General features: G+C 50.8%; 1 protein-coding gene across 1 annotated transcript; it reads left to right on the plus strand.

Moving 5' to 3' along the window:
- The first annotated feature begins 88 nt into the window (after positions 1–88).
- LOC311321641 (sodium/potassium-transporting ATPase subunit alpha-1-like) lies at positions 89–15,431 on the plus strand. The gene is made up of 22 exons (XM_084453644.1): positions 89–238; positions 7,132–7,245; positions 7,855–7,914; positions 8,798–9,001; positions 9,316–9,429; positions 9,537–9,671; positions 9,804–9,921; positions 10,014–10,282; positions 10,391–10,699; positions 11,236–11,370; positions 11,472–11,664; positions 11,777–11,952; positions 12,053–12,189; positions 12,420–12,570; positions 12,718–12,886; positions 13,006–13,160; positions 13,262–13,385; positions 13,703–13,848; positions 13,979–14,109; positions 14,226–14,327; positions 14,580–14,671; positions 15,158–15,431. Exons 1-22 carry the CDS (start codon positions 227–229, stop codon positions 15,184–15,186), a joined length of 3,075 nt encoding a protein of 1,024 aa, XP_084309770.1. The 5' UTR covers positions 89–226; the 3' UTR covers positions 15,187–15,431.
- The last annotated feature ends 4,346 nt before the right edge of the window (positions 15,432–19,777 follow it).

Below are 19,777 nucleotides of genomic sequence, written 5' to 3' on the forward strand. Positions count from 1 at the left end.
CATGGCAAAAAGTGCCGACGTCACTATCCTGAGAAGCTGCGTGTATAAAAGTGTCTGTGCCCTGATCCGGGGACTTGGGCGCGGGTCCGGGAGGAGTGACACGTTTGGACGAGGGACCATCCAGGGGGTAGATCATAGATCAATATTAAGAGCAAAGAAACGCGTTTTAGATAAACAGGGATTTGATTTCGATTTTTTTTTTTTTATCATCAAGAAGGCAGCAAACATGGGACGAGGAGTAAGTGTTTCACTTTCTAGTCCTAGACATCTTATTCTTTGAATGGGGAGTGTTATTATGGCTCTTCTGTGCTTTTAAACCCCAGGATTGTGATTATATTCACACTAGTGTCTGTGAGGAGCAGTCTGAACTCAGGTTGTCACATGTGCGGAGCGGTGGTCGCGTTTCAAAATGACTGCGATCTGAAGGTCTGACGACTTCCGCAGTTTTGGTTCAGAACACAAGTTTCCTTCATTCAGTCTCTTCAGGGTCGAGCTCACTTTCCTGTTTCTACTCGGGTTTAGTGAACATGTAGATGTAACCTGGTGATTCCCTGTGTGGGGGAGACAGCAGAGTGAATCAGAGAGTCTGGAGAAGCTGGAAAAGTTGGACTGATCGATACAAATGTTGCAATTCAGTTCAAAGTGAGTCTGAGGGACCCCGAGGTCTTGTGACTTTGTTACACCCGCATCTGTAAAGCCTCTAGAATAGTTTACGGGTTTCTACCGGTTTGTTTCCCAAACATAAGCATTTAGGTCGAAATTCTTGGTCCATATTCAGTCATATTTTGAAAACAATCGGTTGGTGTTGCCATGTTGATGAATCCATCTCGTCGTCTCTTGTTTCGTATCCGCGCAGAGAATGAGGCTCTGAATGCGTGTTTATGACGTGTGATGGTGTTTAGTTTACCTGTCTGATTGATGGTGTTTAGTTTACCTGTCTGACTGTGACATTCTGCCTGATTCTGCAGCTCAGCCGGGAGATGTGTTCATACGAGACTCACAGTAAAGTGGAGTCAATCACACCGTAGACGGGCTCATTTTGATTTTAGATCAATTCAATCAATATTATTGTCTTGGTGAAATTGTGAACATACCAGACGATAGGCATCATAAATAAGTTTTAAGATCTTCAATTCAAAGTGCAATTTTCCTATTCTCACTTGAAGAAATTGGAATATGATGTTTGACCATCTAATATGTTTCTAAAATGTTAATTTGTCTATAAAGCATTACAAATGGTTTGTATTTTCACTACTATTGTCTTTTCATTGATGCAAAATCCTGTAGCAGCTCCCCGCTGAGCTGCTCTGCTGAGAGATGAATTATGCATTCAGAGGGTGGGAGAGAGAGAGAGAGAGAGAGACCCAGAGATCTAGTAGGAAACGCATGTAAACAGTATAGATGTGCTTCTCGCCCATTTCTCTCTCCCCCTCTCTCTCTCCCTCCCTCCCTCTTTTCCCTCCCTCTCTCCCTCTCTCTCTCTCTCTCTCTCTCCCCTCTCTCTCTCCCTCTCTCTCTCCCTCCCTCTCTCCCTCCCTCTCTCCCTCCCTCTCTCTCTCCCTCCCTCCCTCCCTCCCTCCCTCCGTCCTCCCCAGTCCCCTCGCTATGGCAGCGAAGCCTGGACAACATGAACACTGGGACAGACAGACTGAGGCACGGACTCCATGGAGAGAGGGATGAGAGAGAGAGAGAGAGAGAGAGAGAGGGGAGGATGGGAGAGAGAGGGGAGGATGGGAGAGAGAGAGAGAGGGGGGGCATGGGAGAGAGAGAGAGAGAGAGGGGGGGCATGGGAGAGAGAGATGGGAGAGAGGGGGATTGCTCAGGTGTAGAGGATTGAGATAGATTGAGAGGGAGGCAATTGAGGAGGAGGAGGAATAATGAAAATGGCAGTAGAGGAATGAATGTCAGGGAGAGGGGGATGAAAGAGAAGAATGAGGGATGAGAGAGAGAGGGGGGGAGGGATGGGATGAGAGAGGGAGAAGGATGAGAGAGAGGGGGATGAGGCACCAGTTGCCGCATTGCTGCCATTCTCCCCAGCTCGGTGGGGGGGGGGGGGCTCTGTGAAACTGGAACTCTCTGAATGGTGCAGGGAAGCAAGATGGTCTCTGCTCGTTCACTCAGACCACTACCTGAAAAGAAAGAGTTTATTACATCCCATTATCTTTCACTTCAATGTCAGTTTATCCTAATCGTTTGAAATGCACAACAAAAACAAGGCTTCTTCCTGATCCAATATTGGAGCACTGTTGCTTTTCTCCCACATAGCAGTGAAAGGGGCCATTGTTGAGGGCGTCGATGTCCCCCTAGTTCAAAGGCGGTTGTGGGAGATGGTCCCTGTAGAGAGAGGGGGGCGAGCCAGGGACGTTCAGCTGGGTTTTTTTTTCCAGTATCCCGTCTGGAGCCACAGCTGCTATCGGGGAATTTGCTTGTTTGTTTTTTTTAATAGCCGTTGTTCCCAACCTGCTATCAGGTTGTGAGCCCAGCTGCCTGTTCTACTCACCAGGGGGTGAGGAAGCAAGAACCCCCCCGTTACACACACACACTCACTCACTCACTCACTCACTCACTCACTCACTCACTCCCCCCCCCTCCCTGCCTCCTCTCTCTCTCTCTCTCTCTCTCTCTCTCTGCCCCCCCCCCGCCTCCCCTCTCTCTGCCCCCTCTCTCTCTCCTGAGGATTTAACATTCTTTCCGCTACACAGTCACTATGTATTAGGCAACCCTTTTGTCACAAGCCACCCCATCTCTGTGACAGAAAACACATCCCACCTTTCTCTCTCTCTCTCTCTTTCATTTTCATTTTCTCTTCCTCAATCCTACCCTGTGTGCCTTGGCTGCCTAGAGCAGTGGTGTTTGTGTTTGTGTGTGTTTGTGTTTGTGTTTGTGTGTGTATGTTTGTGTGTGTGTGTCTTTCAAAGCCAGCTAGGCTGAGCGATGATCTATACACCTTCAACATCTTGCGTTCCAGCGACTAATCTCCTGGTCGTATGCCCTCCCCTCACCCCTCCGCTCACCCCTCCCCTCCGCTCACCCCTCCCCTCCCCTCACCCCTCCCCTCCGCTCACCCCTCCCCTCCCCTCACCCCTCCCCTCCGCTCACCCCTCCCCTCCGCTCACCCCTCCCCTCCGCTCACCCCTCCCCTCACCCCTCACCCCTCCCCTCCGCTCACCCCTCCCCTCACCCCTCCCCTCACCCCTCCCCTCCGCTCACCCCTCCCCTCCGCTCACTCCTCTGCTCACCCCTCCCCTCACCCCTCCCCTCACCCTCACCTCACTCCTCCCCTCACCCTCACCTCACTCCTCCCCTCACCCTCCCCTCACCCCCACGCCGGCCAGCTTAACCCACCTAGATCACAGTAATGCGGTATTTTGTGTGAGGCGGCGTCCTGGTCTGGGGTGCGCTCTGCCCCGCCCCCGTCTGGGGTGCGCTCTGCCCCGCCCCCGTCTGGGGTGCGCTCTACCCCGCCCCCGTCTGGGGTGCGCTCTGCCCGCCAACGCCGAGACTCCCAGAAGACGTGCGCGGAGTTTTAAAAACCACATTTTCATGTGACATAATGAACGTTTTGTTTAAGGCAGTGGGGAGGGGGGAGGGGCCTCTGCCCATTCAGACATCTGGGAGGTGTGGCTATGTCGCCGGTGGCAACGGGGCAAAGTCCCACGTGGAGGCGGGGGGGGTGGGAGGGGGGCAGCTTTTGTATTTGGCGCACGTTCAGCAGCAGAACCAGGAAAGGCTTTCAGAAGAATTCAGACCCTGCCTCTAAAATATGCGCCCGCTCAACCGTCTCTTCTACACTTTTGTTGGGCTGGAGGTGGTGTTGTTTTTTGAGCAGAGAGAGAGAGAGACGGAGAGAGAGAGAGATGGGGAGAGAGAGAGAGGCCCCCCGTTCTCTGACTGAAGCTCTTGTTTTTCTCAACTAAGTTGTTGTTCTTTCGAACGAGTTCTCTCCGCCCTTTTTTTTTTTGTTGAAAGGAAACCTTACCTTCAACCTCTCCACCCCTCCTCCTCCTCCTCACCCCTCCTCCTCCCCCCCATGTGGCTCACATGAAACGTGAATGCTGCTCACATTTTTCCCTCTCTCACTCTCTCTCTCTCTCTCTCTCTCTCACACACTCCCTCTCTCTCTCTCTCTCTCACACTCCCTCTCTCTCCCTCTCTCTCCCTCCCTCTCCCTCTCTCTCTCTCTCTCTCTCTCTCTCTCTCTCTCTCTCTCTCTCTCTGAACCTGCAGTCCACCTCTATCCGTGTGCATTCTAGCGCTGCTGTATCAGCTCAGTCCGTAGCAGTCCTGCAGGTCTGAGTGGGGGTGAAAGGCCTCAGGCCTGGCTGATGACAGAGTGGTGCTACTGGCTCAGACCAAACAGCTCCAGTAATCCCACAGAAGAACGCAGTGAACTCTGGATCTTCAATGGTTTTGCTACGAGGGTCTGAATTACGTGTCTGTATTGGATCCAAGTCAACAACAGGCGCACCGATGATCTCCCCTGACATGTCTCTCCCCTGACATGTCTCTCCCCTGACATGTCTCTCCCCTGACATGTCTCTCCCCTGACAGAGCGGTTCAAAGGCCCATTGTCCCCTCAGACCCTGCAGTGAGGGGGGGTGAAGTGCGCGTCGAGGCTCTGCTCTAGATTCCACACGGTTCCAGACGCTCGCTCTTCCATCCTGTTTTCCAGGCCACCGCTTCCTCTTCAGTCACACAAAAAACAACTGAGTGTGTCCATCCTTACTTCCTTACTTCCTAAGTAGGGCTGCTGATCTTTAAGAGATGGGCACAGTGAAAGCGTTCTTACTTTCACCCATCCGCCCCTGTTGTATCTGTTATCTGCAGCCAGGGGCCTGTGTCTCTGTGTGAGTGCAGGCCTGGCTGATAGGAGCTCAGCCGGCTCCTCGGGGCCCTGGAGCGTGACAGAGGGGACCTGTTGTTCCAGACCAGCCAAGTTCGTTTCCCCTCCTCCTCTCGGCTGTAAGGGAAGTGGAGGAGCAGCGTGTTGGCTTGTTTATTCATGCATATTCTGCACTCGCTGGGCGCACTGATGAGATGCAGGGAGCCCAGAGGGGGAGGAGGGTTACGCCCTGTGGTCACTGAGCAACGTCGGCGGCCGGCTGCTGATGGTCTGGTAGGGGAGCCGCCTGCAGCCAATCCCGCGCGCCGACTGAATGGCGAGTGCAAATCTCCGCCCGCCTTAACGCCCTGAGACACGCCATGTCTGAATGAATAATAGAACTACAACCAACCGCTCATCGACATTTATCTGGCAACTTGCATTGTCCTGTAACCACACCAGCTCTCTGGTGTAGTCACACACACACATACACACACACACACACGCCCTGTCGCTTCCAGCAGTCTAGCCAGTGCAATCTCAGCTGGTAGTTTCTGAGTCCCTCCAGAAGGGAGGGGTTGGGAACATGCAGGGAGAAGCTGGAGAGATGCAGGGAGGGGTTGGGAACATGCAGGGAGAAGCTGGAGAGATGAAGGGAGGGGTTGGGAACATGCAGGGAGAAGCTGGAGAGATGCAGGGTTCCTTTAACAGGCGGTTCTGCGGTAGCTGTTTTGGTAATGAGGTTCCAGCTATCCACAGAGAGACACGGCGTCCCAGGAACACTCACCATCGGTTCTGGGGTGATCATATTCATGTTCAGAAGGACAGGCTGGAGACACAGTGCCGTCCACAGGCCTGTCCGTTTCTGACCTAGTTGTTTTGGACTTTGTCTCTAATGGACAAAGTGACACCAGTTACCCACAGAGGGACTTGACGGCTCAGAGTTGGAACACTCCGTATTTGTTATTTAGTTCTGGACCAAATCCTCTGAAATTGTCAGAGTCCGAGGGACAAGGGGTCCATCTCCCTGTCCCAATTACAATTTGGTCATTTACCAGACGCTGTTATCCAAAGTGACGTTTTGAGCTAGTGTTGGGGTTTGGGGTTAAGCCCCTTGCTCAAGGGCACAACGCAACGGAAGGCAATGATTGTCAAGTGGCCTGACTGGCACCTTTTGGTCACTGGTTAAATGCTCTGACCACTGGGCTACAGCCCCTAGTGCCCTGTCCCTCCATGTACCCCCATCTCTGGGTCTGGTTAGAGACCATCTCTGGGTGTGGTTAGAGACCATCTCTGGGTCTGGTTAGAGACCATCTCTGGGTCTGGTTAGAGACCATCTCTGGGTGTGGTTAGAGACCATCTCTGGGTGTGGTTAGAGACCATCTCTGGGTCTGGTTAGAGACCATCTCTGGGTGTGGTTAGAGACCATCTCTGGGTCTGGCTAGAGACCATCTCTGGGTCTGGTTAGAGACCATCTCTGGGTCTGGTTAGAGACCATCTCTGGGTGTGGTTAGAGACCATCTCTGGGTGTGGTTAGAGACCATCTCTGGGTCTGGTTAGAGACCATCTCTGGGTCTGGTTAGAGACCATCTCTGGGTCTGGTTAGAGACCATCTCTGGGTCTGGCTAGAGACCATCTCTGGGTCTGGTTAGAGACCATCTCTGGGTGTGGTTAGAGACCATCTCTGGGTGTGGTTAGAGACCATCTCTGGGTCTGGTTAGAGACCATCTCTGGGTCTGGTTAGAGACCATCTCTGGGTCTGGTTAGAGACCATCTCTGGGTGTGGTTAGAGACCATCTCTGGGGCTGGTTAGAGACCATCTCTGGGTGTGGACGTGCAGTTCAGTCCAGTTCAGTTCTGTCTCCTGAACTTCAGATGGCTGCCATTCTTCCGGCCGCCAGCGGAGATATCTGACCCGTCACATGATGTTCTCCAGGTCAGAGATAAGAGCTGATTCGGCCTGTTTCGTGATAGCGGTCCCGGGGCTTTGGTTCCGCGGTTCTTCTTGACGTCTGTATGACGTGTGCCAAGCGAAGAGGTCAGCATGTTCAAATAAAGACCAACTGCCGACCTGAAGCACCCAAGCAGCAGGTCTCAGTGGAAACGTTGTGGCTAAACATTTTTGTTTTTTTCCATCTCCACTTTTTTTTACTGACCTTTTTACTGTTTTATAAACATATTCTATGATCTTTCTTTTTTTCTTTCTTTTTTCGTACAGCAATCTGGGTTGGAGAAATGCGCTTAATAAACCCTATGTATTATTATTGTGATTGAGATTGTTATTAAAGCGTTCTCCTGTCTGGTCTCAGGAGGGAAGGGAGCAGTATGAGCTGGCGGCCACCTCGGAGCAGGGGAACAAGAAGAAGGCCAAGGCCAAGAAGAAGGAGAAGGACATGGATGAGCTGAAGAAGGAGGTGGACCTGGTGAGTTAGTCTGCCTCTCTCTCTCTCTGTCTCTCTCTCCATCTCTCTCTCCCTGTCTGTCTGTCTCGTTCCATCTCTCTCTCTGTCTGTCTGTGTCTCTCTCTCTCTCTCTCTCCCTCTCTCTCTCTCCATCTCTCTCTCTCTCTGTTTGTCTCTCTCTCTCTCCCCCTTCCCTCTCTCTCCCCTGGTATTGTGACTTTTTGTCTTTTTGCAACGATTTGTCTTAATGCGATTATTGGTATTCGAAGGTACACTACTGTGTTGATGTCTTGACGTTAAGTAAGAATGTGTAGCAAACTAACTCAGACTCACTCAAACTAACTCGGACTCACTCAAACTAACTCAGACTCACTCAGACTAATTCAGACTCAAACTAACTCAGACTCACTCAAACTAACTCAGACTCACTCAGACTAATTCAGACTCAGTCAAACTAACTCAGACTAACTCAACGGGAAATGAATGAGTGCTACTGAATGATCTTCCTGTTACCATGACGTACGGTGTAGCCATGGTGAACACCAGGTCCCCATAGCTCAGCTCTGCCAAAGCCTGAATTCACAGCGTAGTGCGGATGTCGTTAACATGTCACTGCTCTGTGTCCCACAGGATGATCACAAACTCACCCTGGATGAGCTCAACCGCAAGTACGGCACGGACCTGAGCCGGGTGAGTCCCACCCTCCCTCCGCCCTCCCTCCCTCCCTCCCTCCCTCTCGCTGCTCTCCAGGATTATTATTATTACCTCATCTCTCTCCTCCACTTAGCTCTGCCGCACCGGCGTCGTTACATTCATGTCGGTGAGCCTTTCACTAATGGACCCATTCATGCCGCCCCTCTGGTGATAAACCCGCTACTTACCCCCCCCGGCATGGAGGGCAGCCCAGTTCACCCTTTACCCCTCAGATTCAGAGCGTCAGGAATGAATTGAAAGTGATTGACATGTCTGTTCAGTCTCTGCCTCTGACCGGGATCTCTGCTATGTACAACATTTAATTTTTGTAAAAATCCTGTCTAAAGAAAATGTTACTCTGTACACCGCCTGCCCCCACACACACACACACACACACACACACCACTCCTACTGACGCTCTAGTAAACAGGAGCTTGATAATTTTGGGAGATCAAGGAGAATGGTAGATTAACGCCTCCAAACTTGGGAGCCGGGGCTTAGCAGTCGTCAGCGGGGCTGTTGAATAATTCACCAGACGGGGGCCAGCCTCTCCCAGCCTCTCTCCCAGCCTCTGGGCCCAGCTCTCCCAGCCTCTTGGCCCAGATCTCTGCAGCTTCTCCTGGCGGAGGAAGACCATGGCCCTGTTTTCACAGTTTGTGCTGAGTTGCCAGGCAACCGCCCGCACCTAGACCCTCTCCAGAGTACCGGCCTCTTGTCGCCGTACCTGGAACGGCACCGGGACGTCACCGGGACAACGTACCTTCTCCCCTGTCTAGACAGTGGCTGGATGAATAGAATGCGTAGAACCGTCAGAAAGAGACGACTGACCCACGGTGTTCCCTCCGAGACGTAACGGAACTCTTCTCATCTCTCTCCCCAGGGGTTGACTGTCGCCAAGGCCGCGGAGTACCTCGCCCGTGACGGCCCCAATGCCCTGACTCCTCCCCCCACCACCCCTGAGTGGGTCAAGTTCTGCAAGCAGATGTTTGGAGGGTTCTCCATGCTGCTGTGGACCGGCGCCCTCCTCTGTTTCCTGGCCTACGGCATCCAGGCGGCCATGGAGGATGAACCAGCCAATGACAATGCAAGTCTGGTGAAATACTGGGAAGTCCTGGAGAATGATTCCTTCAGTCGCCTCTCCTTGCCTCTTCCTCAAATCTCATAGGGGAGGAGCTGAGGTGTTGTGTAATACTAACATCTAGTCCTACACAACAGATCTGCTCCATCTTCCCCCTAGATATTTTGAGAAGAAGGCAAAGAGAGTGGGCATAAGTAATCAAGGAAAGACTTTTGAGACCCAACCATGTACTTGGACAAAGAATGAGAAGCATATAAAGTTGGGGAGTTTTATTTCTCTTTGTACTAATCTGATATTTTAATCTGATGTTTTCCTCACAGTTGTACCTGGGTGTTGTGCTGTCTGCTGTCGTCATCATCACTGGCTGTTTCTCCTACTACCAAGAGGCTAAGAGCTCAAAGATCATGGACTCCTTCAAGAACCTGGTCCCACAGGTACTGCTTCACATTTGGAATTGCGTTCTTCTATAATAATAATAATAATAATTACACATTTGTTAAGAATTCTGACATACTAATTCTGGATGCCCCCTCTGTTGTAGCAAGCTTTAGTGGTCCGTGATGGTGAGAAGATGAACATCAACGCTGAGCAGGTGGTGGTTGGAGATCTGGTGGAGGTGAAAGGAGGAGACAGGATCCCTGCTGATCTGCGTATCATCTCTGCCCACGGCTGCAAGGTGGCTCCTTCAGAATCCTCCCCACCCAGATGGCTCACATGCCACCCACATACATCAGTCTCATTCATTGTTGTTAATTTAATGCTGTTAGTTTCAATTGTTAATGTAACATCCTCAACTCTTCCCCCTCAGGTTGACAACTCCTCTCTCACTGGAGAATCTGAGCCCCAAACTCGTACTCCTGACTTCTCCAACGACAACCCCCTGGAGACCAGGAACATCGCTTTCTTCTCCACCAACTGTGTTGAAGGTACACTCGTTTAAGCCCCATCCCTCCAGTGGTTCTGTTCTGCCATGGTTCTGTGGACAGGGCCTTGATTGTTTCTGGCCTCTCTTTAACAGGAACCGCCCGCGGAGTCGTCATCAACACCGGCGACCGCACCGTCATGGGTCGCATCGCCACCCTCGCCTCGGGTCTGGAGGTCGGACGCACACCCATCTCCATCGAGATCGAGCACTTCATCCACATCATCACCGGTGTCGCTGTCTTCCTGGGCGTGTCCTTCTTCATCCTCTCCCTCGCTCTCGGATACTCCTGGCTGGAGGCTGTCATCTTCCTCATCGGAATCATTGTCGCCAACGTGCCAGAAGGACTTTTGGCTACCGTCACTGTGAGTACTGACATGATGTGTATGGCCTTTTCTCTTTAGGAAATGTTACATCAAAACAAGTCCTTTTGCATCTCACGACCGTATTAACTGTACGGCTTTCTACGGTAGGTGTGTCTGACTCTGACTGCCAAGCGTATGGCCAAGAAGAACTGCCTGGTGAAGAACCTCGAAGCGGTGGAGACCCTCGGCTCCACCTCCACCATCTGCTCCGACAAGACCGGCACCCTGACCCAGAACAGGATGACCGTGGCCCACATGTGGTTCGACAACCAGATCCACGAAGCCGACACCACTGAGAACCAGAGCGGTACTTCCTTCGACAGGAGCTCTGCCACCTGGGCTGCGCTGGCAAGAGTCGCTGGCCTCTGCAACCGAGCTGTCTTCCTGGCAGAGCAGTCCAGTGTGGCAATCCTCAAGGTGAGGGCTAGATAGTTGAACATCAATGTGTCAACTCACTAGTTATTTCATCAGCCATTCATTACTTGTCTACAAACACAGTGCTGCAAAGCGGAATACAACATCAATGAGATGACAAAGACAAACAATGGTCTGCTGATTACTCACAAGGGATGTTTTCTGGCTCCTCTCACTTAGCTGTTGTCCCCTGAGCCCCTCGTCGCGTAGTGCCTTTTCTGTTCACACAATCCCCAGGATTATAAACTCCCCCCCCCCCCCCCCTTGCTTGGCTAACCACCTGTAAAAGATTTGCCTCTGTTGAGCTGTAATTGCCGCACGGTATTTCACCCTTAGCTTGATTTAATTTTTTCCTTTTGTCGCAGTTTTAACGAGCATGCACCAGGGGGGGTTTATTGTAAATTGGCCATTTTTTATATCCTTGGGCATGACATGACAAATTGGTCCTCAGAGCCATGACATAGCGTGTGGGTGTGGATGGTGCCAGTCGTTAATGTCCTGGGTTGTTAATGTGGTCCCTGGTTTCGCCCCTCTCCCAGAGAGACGTGGCGGGCGACGCCTCCGAGTCGGCCCTGCTGAAGTGCATCGAGCTGTGCTGCGGCTCCGTGCAGGAAATGAGAGAAAAGAACAGCAAGATCTCTGAGATCCCGTTCAACTCCACCAACAAATACCAGGTAGGTCAACAACAGGCCAGCCTGGGAGCTCTCCCTCACACTAACTCGTTTTTAAATGTACTGGGAGATCATGAACCTCGTTTTGTGTTTTTCTCGCTCAGCTCTCCATTCACAAAAACCGCACAGAGGGAGAGACCAAGCACCTGCTGGTGATGAAGGGAGCCCCTGAGAGGATCCTCGATCGATGCTCCACCATCTTGATGCAGGGCAAGGAGCAGCCATTGGACGAGGAGATGAAGGATGCCTTCCAGAATGCCTATCTGGAACTGGGTGGCCTGGGAGAGAGAGTGCTGGGTAAAGGGCCCACAACCGGAGAGCCGCCTGTTTTAGGAATCGAGAAATCCTTGGATCAGAATCTGCTCCTTGACAGTTCCTTCACACCAGTTGTTCATCTTGTCTTGTCTAGGTTTCTGCCATTTCAATCTTCCTGATGATCAGTTTGCTGAGGGCTTTGGCTTTGACACTGAGGAGGTGAATTTCCCCACTGAGAACCTTTGCTTCGTGGGCCTCATGTCCATGATCGACCCTCCCCGAGCTGCCGTCCCCGACGCTGTGGGCAAGTGCCGGAGTGCCGGAATCAAGGTACGGCGATCAACCTGAACTCAAGACACCTTTTTTTCCATTCATCAGGCACCATAGCGAGTTTATGATTGGACCAACCGACTTGTCCTTGCTTCCTTAGGTTATCATGGTTACTGGTGATCATCCAATCACTGCTAAGGCCATCGCCAAGGGGGTGGGCATCATCTCAGAAGGCAACGAGACCGTTGAGGACATTGCCGCTCGTCTGAACATTCCAGTCAATGAGGTCAACCCAAGGTAATCTCCATGTTCTCTCTCAAAAGACAATGTACCATGAAGGACACTGGAACTGAAGCTTAGATTCGTTAAGGGGCCTCCTGTTTCCTCAAGGTAATTTCTTTCCAGCTTGAGCATCACAGTGACCGTGAGATGGTATCTAAGTATATTCCAGTGAGACGCCATGGGTTAAAAAGAGGAGGGCCATTTGAGGGAATTGTCGTCTTGATGACGCGCGGTGTTTCCTCCAGGGACGCCAAAGCCTGCGTGGTCCACGGCGGTGATCTCAAGGACCTCAGCCCCGAGCAGCTGGACGACATCCTGAAGTACCACACTGAGATTGTGTTCGCCAGAACTTCTCCCCAGCAGAAGCTGATCATAGTGGAAGGCTGCCAGCGTCAGGTAACACTAATAAACCAACAAACTCAACACAGACTCATAGATCTCTCCACAATATGAGCAAATACCGTCTGCAATAATTGGAAAACCAATGACTGAGAACTCAGATTAGTACTTTGATTTTTTTCCCCCTCTCTTCTTGATCCACAGGGTGCCATTGTGGCTGTGACAGGAGACGGTGTGAATGACTCTCCTGCCCTGAAGAAAGCTGACATTGGTGTTGCCATGGGTATTGCTGGATCTGACGTGTCTAAGCAGGCTGCTGACATGATCCTCCTGGACGACAACTTTGCCTCCATTGTAACCGGGGTCGAAGAAGGTAAAGAAAGAAACGCAGTGACTCTCAGCAGATTTCTAAATCGAGCCAGTCTTGAAATGTAACGTACCTTTCTTTGTCCTCTTAACTATTTGCATTCTTTCTTCTCAATTATTCAACAGGTCGTCTGATCTTCGACAACTTGAAAAAGTCCATCGCCTACACCCTGACCAGTAACATTCCAGAAATTACTCCTTTCCTTCTCTTCATCATCGCCAACATTCCACTCCCCTTGGGAACTGTCACCATTTTATGTATCGACCTGGGAACTGACATGGTGGGCATTTGTCGATTTAAGAGGTGATCAAAAGCTGACATAAACCAGTCAGTTAATGTTCAATTTTCATTGACAATATCTGTCCGATCCTTGCTTCCTAGGTCCCTGCTATCTCACTGGCCTATGAAGCAGCTGAGAGTGACATCATGAAGAGACAACCCAGAAACCCCAAAACGGACAAGCTGGTGAACGAGAGACTCATCAGCATAGCCTACGGTCAAATAGGTAAGTTGGTTAAACATCTTTCTGGTGCATTTCAAACCAGACTCTGAACTCTTTACTGGAAAAGGCTTCAGGACGGTCCAGGGATAAGCCGGGGTGAGGCATTCGCCAGAAATAGCCTGCCTGGTGATGGGGGCCTGGGTGACGGTGATGGAGAGCTGTCTCCATGGCGCTTGAGTTCCCCCACCCCTCCCAGCAGCAAATAATCACCACTGGTTTCTACTTCAGCCATGTCACTCTAAAGGGATAGCCCAGCTACAAATCAGTAGAAACTGACCACTTGGAAGGTGTGAAGGTTCTCATCCATCTCCCTCCCCCAGGTATGATCCAGGCCTTGGCCGGGTTCTTCACCTACTTTGTAATCCTGGCTGAGAACGGGTTCCTACCGTCCACTCTGCTGGGCATCCGTGTGGACTGGGACAACAAGTTCTGCAATGACCTGGAGGACAGCTACGGCCAGCAGTGGGTCAGTACCGACGGTTCTGTGTTGCCAGTGAGAATGTTGCCTGGGGACACGTTTACAGGAGACGTGACGCAGGCCTGATGATGGATGTCACTGGCTGTTTAGTGACAGTGTCCGTCCCTGTTCTCCACAGACATACGAGCAGAGAAAGATAGTGGAGTTCACCTGCCACACGGCCTTCTTTGCTAGCATCGTGGTCGTCCAGTGGGCAGATCTGATCATCTGTAAGACCAGGAGGAACTCTGTCTTCCAGCAAGGAATGAGGTGTGTACGGTACAACCGCCATTTTGTATGGAATTCTCACTTTCCAAAAGTCGTTGGTGGTACTTCTCAACAATTCAGTCACTGCCGCTAAATTCACATTTTCTGTCCACCCCCAGGAACAAGATCCTGATCTTCGGCCTGTTTGAGGAGACCGCTCTGGCAGCCTTCCTGTCCTACTGCCCTGGGATGGATGTCGCCCTCAGAATGTACCCACTCAAGTGAGTAGAGACCCCCTCAAGTAGAATCTCACCAGCTACCTGTTGCAGAATGTACCCACTCAAGTGAGCAGAGAACCCCTCAAGTAGAATCTCATTAAAATGAACTCTAATAAACTCGGGGCTCAGCTGGTAGGTGGACGTGAAGCTCAGAGTGGGGGTTTGAGGTGTTGGATCTGTCTTGTCCGTCTCTCCTGGTCTGAACTCCCCCATCTGTTGTTTTTGACTCACGTTTTGTTTTTCTTCCCACCGCAGACCCAACTGGTGGTTCTGCGCCTTCCCATACTCCCTCCTCATCTTCATCTACGATGAGATGCGAAAACTCATCCTGCGCCGCAGCCCGGGAGGTGAGGGCTAAAGCCTCTTATTTATTTTGCTTTTTTTGTCTTTAGAAGTCGTCTTTATCGCCTGCCAACTCCTAAGCTCTTCAGTTTGGCTCTCCAAAGGAAAGCACCCGGGAGCCGAATCTCTGCTCTCCTGGCCTCAAGCAAATTGTAGGACTGGGTATCATTCATACGGCTTGTCTCGCTCCGTCTAGGTAGCGGCTGTATTTTTAGGTTAAGTACCAGATCCAGTGGACTCGACTGTGGGAGGGTTTACAGTGTAATCTTCTAGACTCTAGGATATTCGCCCACACAACGGACATTTTTTTTTTTTCATAGTTTTCCGCAGATTCGCTTAGCCTCACACACTGCTGGTAGCCATGGCAGTCCCAGTGTTCTTGGTAGGGTATGGTGTGTGCTCCATAGACTGCGATCCAGGTGTCTAATCCCAGTCTCTAAATCCAGGTGTCTTATCCTAGTCTCTAAATCCCGTGTCCTCTTCTGTTTCAGGCTGGGTGGAGAGGGAGACCTACTACTAGAAAAAGCATCCAGATTGCATCGCATCGACTTCTTTTGCATGGTTGTCTTGCTGCTCGGAATTTTAACCTCTGTAAAATTTGGATGTGTTTTTATATAGGGAATGCTTGATACTTAACACTGAGATGATAATGATGATGATAATGATGATGATGAAACCAAGACATTGATATTGCGTGCCTTGTTTCTCAAACAGGACCAATTTTATACATGTTTTTAACAGTGATATGAATAAACGCTCAGTCCGGTCCCAATGTGGTGTGTGTGTGTTTGACTTCCCAGTTCATGTTGCTTTGCTGCGCTAACCATCGATATCCAGTCAGCTGTCACAGGAATAACAGAACATGCTGCATATTCCCTGCTACTGTCACTTCACTGCTCTGCCCAATACTGCGTGACCCGACGCTGTCCCACAGACGCCAGCTCACCTCTACTCTATCTCCACGCAAACAAGCCGCCGTGGGGGGAGGGGAAGGGGGAGGGGCCAGGGGCAGGAGAATGAGCTCCTCCTATCAGTAGCCCGAAGGCAGGCCTTATCAACGAGCTGCAGTTGACCGTGAGGGTCCCGTGAATGGTGTCCCAGAGGTTAACTTGGCAGACTCCCTGTCCCCCCTCACGGCGGGGGAGTGTACGGTAGCGGCCCTCTGTCAATGCATAGGCGGGTGGTGTTTTTGGAAGTAGCTGTGGAATGTCTAATCCAATATCTGAGGTTTGGAGCGGAGGCATCGTCCTAGCGTGGGCATTGTACGTTACTCCTCTCCTACCACACACACACACACGGCAACACCCCCAACTGCGGCTCTGATAAGGGAGGAAGGCGGAATGTTCACCGCACAACAACCCAGCAGCTTGAGACGCGCAGCTAGTTGTTGACTGGACCCTAGTTCAGGGTTTTACGATTCAAAATGTTATTGTATAAGGGAGTAAAATGCTTGGGTTCTGCCTCCTCAGCCTCACTGCAGCAACAGAGTAATACTTCACAAGATTAGACTCTGGACAAAGGGCCAAGTTTGCTCTGTTCAATTCCTCCATCTCACCCATCTTTGGTATATACTCCCGAAAAATCTCCACTTTCAATAAACAATAAACCTGGTCGTTCCTTAAATGGGGTCTAAAGTGGAGCCGCAGGAGTCGAGGATCTGTATACAAGAGTCAACAAACGTGACTGGATCTTTTTGGGATGTTTGATCTATGGTCCTGCTTCCTCCCAGGGCTGCTCTCTCTGGCGTGTCTGACAAGCCTATAAATGAAAGAGTGACCGGCCAGACAGAGGAGAAACTCGGCCAATGGATAGATGGCTTTTTACTGTTTACTGACTCAATTATTTACCAAAAGGTTGACAGCAGTTTGCCAAAGAGGTTTTGTTTTTTCAGATAGGGAATGCTGAATTTATGACAGTTCTTTGACCATAACTTTTATCGTGACAATTTAATGAAGACAGATACTGTCAGGGCCTATTTCTGGATATGTTTCCTTACAGATGTCCTGGTTGTGTCTCTGACTTCTTGATTAGATCGTCCTCTATCTGACTACATTCTCCTACCATCTCTAGTCTGTCCTTGACAACAACACTATGACTCCCAGTGATGTTAATCAGAACCTGATGTGCTTCCTGAAGCACGTTGTGTTCTAGCCCAGTCCAGAGTAACCCCTGTGAGCAGAGAGAAGGTTCAATCATGACATCTTGTGAAAAGAAATGTCAAGAAATGCTCAGTCGTGGGTGGAGAGTCTTGCGTTACAATCATTTAAGGGACGGTTTTATCCAAAGGGATTTACAATACGATTTCCTACGATTTAACGTAGGAAGTCAGTGTACTACTACTCACCAGAACTCACAAGTGCATCTCCCTTCTAAACAAGTAACTAAGAGAATAATCTAGTGCTAAAGCCAACGTGCAAAGAAGACTAGCACTATAGCACTGAAGCTACTGACTACAGCTACTAGCAACCTATTACAGTAAGGAGAATATGCTTTGTCAATTCTAGATGAGTCATTATTGTATAGCCTACACAGGAGTGGTGGACTTTTTGCTAACTCTAAAACCACTTACAGTCATACACAGCGAGCCAATGTGGTATTGCTCATTATGTATGTGCAGGACAAGAGCCAGGGGGATTGCTTAGGGACCTTTCCTAGACATGGACTCAGGATGATTGTGTGTGTGTGTGTGTGTGTGTGTGTGTGCGTGTGTGTGTGTGTGCGTGTGTGTGTGTGTGTGTGTGTGCCTGGCAGCGGGGTAGAAGGCTATATAAGGATAGGAGACAGTTTTATCTCCTCTACAGACAGGCCCAGCGGCAGACCGGCTCTTAAAAGGACCTGCAGACCCAGAGTGGCAGGTCAGAGAGACAAGGAATCAGATGTGTCCTCTCCACAGAGACACGTCCACACGCTGGTCTCTCCAGAGACACGTCCACACGCTGGTCTCTCCACAGAGACACGTCCACACGCTGGTCTCTCCAGAGACACGTCCACACGCTGGCCTCTCCACAGAGACACGTCCACACGCTGGTCTCTCCAGAGAGACACGTCCACACGCTGGTCTCTCCACAGAGACACGTCCACACGCTGGTCTCTCCAGAGACACGTCCACACGCTGGTCTCTCCAGAGACACGTCCACACGCTGGTCTCTCCAGAGACATGTCCACACGCTGGCCTCTCCACAGAGACACGTCCACACGCTGGCCTCTCCACAGAGACATGTCCACACGCTGGTCTCTCCACAGAGACACGTCCACACGCTGGCCTCTCCACAGAGACATGTCCACACGCTGGCCTCTCCACAGAGACACGTCCACATGCTGGTCTCTCCACACGCTGGGCAGCGCCGGTGTGTTCAGATTGATGTCTTTATCAGATTGATGTCTTTATCAGATTGATGTCTTTATCAGAGGACATCTCAAAAAAGGGTTCTGACTTCCGTAATGGTGTGCTAGTGATGATGATACAGCAGATGTGCTGTTAGCAGGTAACTCAAATGAGTGAAAGGGTATACATGAAAACCGAATGTCCTCTACAGTGGACAAAAACATAGGCAGGGTCTCGGGAGGTTATGTAGATTACGACATATGTTGATTTCAATTTATGATGACTGGTTTCACAGAATTAACTGCAGTCTATATTTTTCTTATTGCTGGCTGAGTTCCTCCTCCAGCCCAGTCTCGCTGTCACACTGCAGTGGCATATATCCCTGACTCCCGCCCACAGACTGTCTCTGGGACGCTGGCAGTCCCGGAAAATACCACACCAGTTAAAATACTGCAGTGCAGAGGAAGCCAATGGCCACATATTTCAACGGGGGAGATCGACCACATCTGACAAGCAGACCCCCCCACCCCCACCCCAGTCGATGTAGAGACCAGAGTGAGATGAAGAAAGAGGTGAATTTAGATGGGGATTAGAATCCTAATTCCCTCACCTCCAGGGACTCTCAGTAACGTCTCTCAGATGTTTCTGCTGAGTCAGTTCGGCTGGCTGGCTGCGTGGGCAGGAAGTACCCGAGGAGACAGGAAGTACCTGCTAGCGAGCGTCTCTTACCTGTCACCCCCCCCCCCCCCCCCCCCCCCCCTCCTCTTGGGAGTCAAGACCATCCACCTTCTTAAAAGGCTCTAATGCAGCAGCAAACCCAGGGAAGTGAACATCCCTGTTCCCTGCACCGTGGCTAATGGCTCAGCTCTGGTCCAGGCCGTTCTCAGCGTTCCAGCTAATGGAGCACATTTCTCCATTAGCTTTTTTCACTTAGTCTCCTTCTTAGTATCTACAGAAAATGTTACTTGATTATTCACTGAAGTGAAGACGGTTTTCAGGGAATGAAAGCCTTTTCTCCGCAGCAGCCTGACTCCCCCACCCCACACACCATTTGTATGAAAAGTACTTTTTTGCACTTAAATAGCACATCTCCCTCCCTCTCTCTCTCTACGTTTCAGTAAGAGGTAAAGGCGGTATTATTGTACATATGTTGTGAAAGGACATGGGTCAGTTCAAGGAAGCAGGCCTATACATTTTAAAACAGTTCCTTCTATGTCCATGTTACCCTTGGCTGAACCAGTCCCTGAGGCTGTGTGCTGCACAGTGATGGAGGCACGTAGCAGCACACACAGCCTGTCAGAGATGGGACTATTTCTAGACGGGGCCCTGCCATAGCTGCCCTGAGAGAAGGCCCTGAAGACCCATCATCATCATCATCATCATCATCATCTCCTCTCCCCTGGTCGCGTAACGCCAGGAGCCCCCGGGGGAGGACATGTCGCGACCCCCCCATGATGCAACACAGGAGCACGGAGGAGGCAGCTGATTGCATCTCCAGACCGTCTGTCACATGGATGCTGGACGCAGCAAACGAAGGAAGGAAGGAAGGAAGGAAGGAAGGAAGGAAGGAAGGAAGGAAGGAAGGAAGGAAGGAAGGAAGGGAGGAAGGGAGGAAGGAAGGAAGGAAGGAAGGGAGGGAGGGGAGGGGTTAAAAACGAGTGTGGTGGGTGTTAGTCTAAAAGATCCAGGAGAGTTTCACATCCCCTGCCGCCAAGAGACTTGGAGACACGATTAAATTAACGCTGACTTTCGCTTCTCGTTGCTGCCGCTAATTATCTGACCCGCA

This window comes from Borostomias antarcticus, assembly GCF_949987555.1.
Source record: "Borostomias antarcticus genome assembly, chromosome: 19".
NCBI classification, from domain to species: Eukaryota; Metazoa; Chordata; class Actinopteri; order Stomiiformes; family Stomiidae; genus Borostomias; species Borostomias antarcticus.